General features: G+C 43.1%; 1 protein-coding gene across 1 annotated transcript; it reads left to right on the forward strand.

Moving 5' to 3' along the window:
* The first annotated feature begins 46 nt into the window (after positions 1 to 46).
* On the forward strand, positions 47 to 6,395 carry TMEM186 (transmembrane protein 186). Its single transcript, XM_075285009.1, has 2 exons — positions 47 to 98; positions 5,316 to 6,395. The coding sequence occupies exon 2, from the start codon at positions 5,327 to 5,329 to the stop codon at positions 6,002 to 6,004; it is 678 nt and encodes a 225-aa protein (XP_075141110.1). The 5' UTR covers positions 47 to 98; positions 5,316 to 5,326; the 3' UTR covers positions 6,005 to 6,395.
* Positions 6,396 to 6,987: the final 592 nt, after the last annotated feature.

Consider the following 6,987-nt stretch of genomic DNA (forward strand, 5'->3'; position numbering starts at 1 on the left):
CGTGAGCAGCTCTGTGGTCGATACTACAACTCCCACAAGCCCTGTTCGCACTGCATTCTGGGACGTAGAGTTTGCACCGGCGTGTGTACTGGGGACAGGTACGTACTGATTATATGTGAGTGGTAGTAGGGGGGCAGGAAGAGCTGTCACTGTGAGCTGTCACACCCGCAAGGTGCCATCCTGCTGCAGGTCATGCCCTCCAACCTGAAAGAAGAGTAAACTGCTCCCCCATGGGGTGAGAAGGGGCCATGCAGCATGCCGGGTGAAAGTAGCCCTTCTTCTGCTGGACCTTTTTTATTTAACCATTTTGCTGCCTACAATTTTCTGTTTTCTTCAGACAAGTTGAATTGCAGTCTGAAGTCTAGAATAATCATTTCTGGCTATTCCCCATACACATGGTACTGGTCTTGCTGGGCAGTCTATTCTCTAGCAGTATAAGGCCGGGTTCACACCAGCGCATGAACTCCATTCGAGGGATTATATTCCCGAAGCCATATAAAAAATGTGGAGAGAGAAGTGCTGCAAGCAATGCTTTTCTCTCTGCATCTTTCTCCTTTTTCAGGTGGAAAACTGGACTCCGTTATAGTCTATGTGGTCTGGATTTCCGCAGGTAACTGCTTTTTTAAGCGGATTAGGTTTACGTTCAGGGGGTCCCCAAGCAAACCCCCTGAATGGAAACCCAAACGAAGGTGTGAATCTAGCATACGTGGTAATGCATGGTGTTCTTATCTGTTTTTCTGCTGCATTATTGCTGCAGCACATTTTACTTTTCTCTCTGAGGCAGTGGGGCATGTACAGTACACAGCAGTCCGCTCCCATCTATTATTACTACAATTGGGAATTCTATCCGGAGAAACTGTAAAGTGGCAAGCAAATAGTTATGAAAAACCCAATCCTGCTGCTAAAAAGATTCCTAACACAGAAAAAGATAAGGAAAGTTGCCTGCTGTCTATGACTATGACACAAGAAGCTACTCAGAAGGAAATACACTCATTTTGAGCAATGAGAACCTGCAGAATTCTCTCAGTATGGTGTTCAGGAAAACCCTACAAAAGTTCAGAGGCTGTGGAGAGAGACATGCTCCACTCACTTTGTTCTAGGCTTGAGCCTACTGGTTATTAAATGCGACACTTTCCCAGTAACAGTAAATGAATAGCAAATTAGTAAGAAGAGAGACATCTAGTGCCAGCAAATTTTAGGCAGAAACAGCAATATTTTAAAGTGCATTATTGTAGCAGGATAGTGTGTTGGTTCAGGATTGGCTCCTTGTAATGTGACATGGGGCTGAGACCAGGGTGAGCACAAGGGACTGTCGCCATAAACCTAGCATTCCCTAAAGGCCTAACTTCAGAGTCCTAGGTTCCAAAGTCAAAAATCTTCACAGTGATACAACCATCCCAAATTAAATATTTTTTTCTCAAATATGCCAGTCTCTTCAGGTAACAAAGAAGGTACAGGGATAGGTTATTTCAAGTTACCGTATATACGCGAGTATAAGCTGACCCGAATGTTTGCCTCACATAAGAGTTACTGATATGTGGGACATATGGAGGTAATAATTAGGTATGTTCATAATTAAGGTCCTTCATTAGTCCCCTCATGTGTCTCACATATTAGTAACCCTTATATGGGGCACACAGGGGTTAATATGAGGGGCATGATGGGGTTAACTCTTATTAATGTGAGGCACATGGAGTTACTGAAACTAAATGAATAACCCCAAGTGCCTGACATTACTAGGCAGAGTAACTAAAGGAAGGTCCCTGTGTGTCACGTTACTGTATCCTCTCCTCCATACAACAGACATCTTCCATAAGACACAATGAATCCCGGCCACTCATCTGCAGGGTAGATGCTAAATCCTAGTGTGCTATAGGACCTCTGATGACGTCATGACCATGTGATCGGACTCTGGTGTGGGCGGAGCTACTAAGATTTAGACTCAACTTTATCTGCAGATGTTACATACCAGTGGCTACAGGAGCTTTGATGACATCACTGTGACGTGACCTCATGACAAGCCAATCACAGAGCAGTAGCACTAAAGGACCTCCCCCTTCTAGGTCCTTCTAGTTTTCTGTGCTCTGTGGACCCTGACTCATGTATAAGCCGAGGAGAGCTTTTTCAGCATGAAAAATGTGCTGAAGAAGTCGGCTTATACTCGAGTATATACGTTCCCTCCTATCCAGAGGATACTAAGTTCCTTGCTGATCATGGGAGTCTGCTGGGATCCCCGTTGATCATGAAAAAAGAGGTCCCCTGTAACCTTAAATACATGTAGTGGCTGGTGACATCTGAAGACTCTCTTCATTCACTTCTGTTGGGCTGCTGGAGATAGCTGAGCGATCTAATGCTGCATTCAGACAGTGGAACAGGACCTTGATCTTGTGATCAGCATCATTAAGGGATTAGGGACCACCAGCAATTTGCAGGACATCCCTTATTTGGGTAACTTAGACTCACTAGAATACCTCTTTCAGTAGAATCAAGAGATAACCTAATATATGCATACTCGCCAGTGTTTTTCACGTAGGCTTCTGGAAAAGCAGTGTAACCATACCCTTTTGATATGGCTAATTTTATTCACATCAATGCTGTTCAGTACTTCGCAAAAGATTCTCGTTGACCACAAAAATAATGCACCAAGAGGGAGTTTTTGGAATCAAATGAAACTTTGTGTGTGTGAATGTAATGATGATATATCTAAGGGAGCGTTCACACTACCGTCGGTGTCCGACAGGTAGTGTCCGCTCCTAGTGTCTGCTCAAAATCTGTCACGGACATTAGGAGCGGACACTAGCTGTGTCTGTGACACCTGTCATTCACTTAAATGGGCATCGGGTGCGTTCTTTTGCACTCCGTGCCCGTCCTTCCCTGTCCGCAAGTGAAGATGTCCGACTTCTCAAGCGGACAGAAAAACCCGACATGTAGGGTTCTTCTGTCCGCTTGAGAAGTCGGACATCTTCACTTGTGGACAGGGAAGGACAGGCGTGGAGTGCAAAAGAACGCACCCGATGCCCATTTAAGTGAATGACAGGTGTCACAGATACAGCTAGTGTCCGCTCCTAATGTCCGTGACAGATTTTGAGCGGACACTACCTGTCGGACAGCGACGGTAGTGTGAACGCCCCCTAAGAGATTACAATATCAGTGTTATATAAGTTTATTGGGGAAAACTGTACAATTGAAAAGAAGCTCTAGTGGCCTCTTGGGTTGCCTCTATCCTGGATACAAGATGAGACACGGCTGGATATGGAGGCATACAGGTTCCTTACATACAGTATCATGTGGCATATTTGCCCATAGATGTTGCTGTTGAGCCTGTAGTTTTTGCTCACTCATAGGTTGCCAGCGTATTTATTGATTGATGGGGCCACAGAAGCACGGCTGGTGTATGAGCAGCTGAGATGACATCCATGTGCAACGGGGTGTAGGCAGCAATATCTTCTGTTTTATTCATGTGCTGTATATGGGAGACATAATAGTCTCTGCCCAGTAGCTCCAGGGAATACAAGTCACTTCATGACCATAATTAGAGACCAAGGTGGGCAGGGGTTCGGATGTCTCAGTCTGACAGATTTAGTATATCTCATGCCAGAACACTGATGCGAGTTATACCGGAAATCAATGCCAGTCCCTGAATGGTGCACATGTTTTTCCTCCTAATTTGGTGCATCCCATACCAGCAGAGAAATTGATTATGGCTGACATAAGGAACACCAGCCTTAATAAATTCCCTTGCTGTGTGACGTTCACTTTTATTCAGTAATCTTAAATAGACACACAACATGAACCTAACTTTTCTGGGATAAAAAGAAGAAAGAAAATAGCAAGGAAATCTTTTTATATGTTACTAGCTTCTGTCCGCGGGTTGTTGGTGTCGATGATCTGCCTATATTTAGCAAATTGCTGCTGTCGATGATTGGCCTCCTCCGGCATTTTGGCAGCTGTTAAGCTGTCCTGCTGCTGAACTTGTTCCTCACACCGTGCCTGTGATTGTTCCGGCATCTCAGCAGCTCGCCGGGACACCATATTAATGAGCGTGATCTTGGCATTGATGATCTGCATGCTCCGGTGTTTCGGCAGCTGTCAAGCTGACCTGCCGCTGAACTCGTTCCTGGCAAAGTGCCCGTGATTGTTGTGGCATCTCAGCACCTCGCTGGGAAGCCACATAATGAGCATGTTGTTGATGATTCCCCTCAGCTGCGCTTGAGAAGAACTCTGTTTACTTCTGGCTCCTTCCTAGCTGTCGTTGTTTGCAACAAATTAGATTCTCTTTTTTCCAGGCATGTTAAAAATTGGCAAACTGCCAATTTGGATTAAAGGTGTTTGCCCATGTCAGTTTGTCCGCACTGCCTGGAGCAGATCAGAAAATATGCAAATGTGTATAGACACTGAGGGTTAGCGTGTGTTTACACAGAGAGAGAACAGCCCTAGCTGAAATAAGGCTGCTGCTAGGAGCTGTTTATTCATAACTGTCATGAAACTGTCATTTACCAGGATAAAAAGTAGCCTGTATTTTAATCGAGGTTACAATCTATCTGTGTGGCAAATTTCATTCAAATCCGTTCAGCTGTTTTTGCGTGATTAAGGAACAAATGCACAAACTTTCACATTTATAATATTAGTAGGATAGGATAGGATATTAGTAGGAGGATTATAATATTAGTAGGATAGGATAGGATAGGATATTAGTAGGAGGATTATAATATTAGTAGGATAGGATTGAAGACCTGAGGTTTTTGGTGGTATTCAGGCAGGAGGACAAGTCCACCACTCCTGGTAGCAATTTCAGAATGAAAGGATATTACTATGTGGGCAAAATAAGTCTGAATCAGCATAATCTGTATGCTACAGTATGTCGCTAGGAGGTAGGGACCCCTAACAGCATCGATAACTATATCTATGCAACTCAGAGTCCCTCTCCAGGCATAAATTGCAGGCCGATAAATCGGGCCAAGATTTACACCTGAAACTTGGTCATGTGAATGCAGAATAAGGCCACATATGGTTTAGGCTGAGGCCCCACATTGCAGAAACACAGCTTCTTTTCTTTTTTTTTTTTTTGAGCCAAACCCAGGAGTGGATTGAGCAGAAGGTAAAAGTATGAGAACTTCCTTTATATTCCCCCTTTCATTTGTAGCCATTCTTGGCTTTGGCTGTTTCCCCTAAATCAAAAATGCACAATGCAGCAGTAAGTCAGGGGGGGAAAAAGCAAACATTTTAGGGATTGTGTTTTACTTTAGAACTTTTTGTATATCTGCTTGTTGTATTTTGGTAATTCCGCGGTAATACATGTCCTTGTCCTTAAGCAGGTTACATCACCATGGCACAGCTCATCGTCAGGTCACCGTGGCTTAGACCTTTATGTCACTTTTCTGTACAGTTGTGGAAATCTAACGCACTTTACAGAACTTCCTTTATTGGATGTGGGAGAATTTCATCTACAAATAAGAAGCCGCAGATAGCAAGCACAAGCTTATTCTGTACAGCTTCACCTATCAACACGGATGGAAAGACGGATGATTCCACCAAGTATAAGATGATCTACAAGTTTCCAGCAATAAGGTTCTGCAGGACGCTTTCCAGGTTGAAGCTTGTGCAGACAGCAATGACTGCGTTGATTCTTCCGCCTGTATATTACTACTATTTGCAAGGACAGATCACGCAGCTTTCTGTTATTTATTGTACTGGAACGGCTCTATTTGCTGGCACCATGCTGTATGCTCTCAGCGCTTACCTGCGTAGAATCATTGGGATGCTTTACGTGGATGACGACCTAACAACGGTGAAGGTTTCGCACTTGACTTTTTGGGGAAATAGAAAAAATATCTTTGTTCCAATTGATGATGTAAAACCACTTTCAGAAACTGGCGATAACAGGCGGGAAATTCTCCGACAGTTTGCAAGATATAGCAACTCTGATATTCTCTACTTTACTACTCGCTATGGTTTTGTCCTGGATAGAGAAAAGTTCACTAAGGTTTTTGGTGAATTGAAATAATTTATTTAAAAACACTCAATGATTTAGTCTGTTTTATATTATATGCTAGATTGTTATTTATATAAACTATCAGTAAATTGTTCTGATTTACCAAAATATATTAATCTACTTCAAATGGATGCCTTTATAATCTAAAATGAAGGTGACCCAACGTATGATTTGTATGCCTTGCATCCATGAGAAACAAAATAGTATATACTCCATCACTTATAATAGTGAGGCTGGGGCCCCACATAGTGTCTTACAGTAGCTGCAAAGTGGGTAGGATTCTGGTTAATACCATCCACACATTGCAGGAGACTATTCACTGCGGACATGGAATTGTGTCAAATCTACCTTCGGTAATGCTGGCAGTTTCCACATAGGTATAATTGAAGTAGAAAGTCCAAAGAGGAGAACTCTGTGGCCCTTCTGTGAAAAGCAGTGCAGGAAAAAACGCAATGCGTTTCTGATGCATTTTTTCCAGCTGCCTTAACCTAAATGGGTTTTATAAGCCCAAAAAGTTGTTTGCCTATAGGCCATCAGAATTAGAGTCACAGCAAAGTGGCAGCAGCGCTCCATTTAATAGGCCATGGGACATCACATTCATCAGTCCCCTGGACTGTTAACAGCTCAGTGGAGCACATCACTATACAATGCATGGCGTTGTGCTTGGGTAAGTAGTGAAGAGGTCACAGTACTCATCTGAATCATCTGTGGAGTTGGAGAAGGCAGACTTCAGCTTCAACATAAAATGTATGATAGTCTACACTTATAGGTACTGTATAACTGGATTCATACCCCTTATTACTAAACAAGATGGATCAGACCACAATATGGTTTATCCAGGATCTTCAAAAATTGCCTTACAGCACACAATGGCTAAACTAAACGTTCCGGCAACTTTTCATTATCTGACAGCATTTGCGTCGTTAAGAAATCTTGTAATACACGTCATTAACAAATGTTGGCTCCTTTCTGTGAAATCCTGCATTTCTTTATTC

This window comes from Leptodactylus fuscus, chromosome 8 (genome assembly GCF_031893055.1).
Source record: "Leptodactylus fuscus isolate aLepFus1 chromosome 8, aLepFus1.hap2, whole genome shotgun sequence".
NCBI classification, from domain to species: Eukaryota; Metazoa; Chordata; class Amphibia; order Anura; family Leptodactylidae; genus Leptodactylus; species Leptodactylus fuscus.

What these genes read in the sequence shown, in the direction of transcription:
- TMEM186 (XM_075285009.1), top strand. Translation starts at nt 5,327, where the DNA reads ATGGCACAGCTCATCGTCAGGTCACCGTGGCTTAGACCTTTATGTCAC.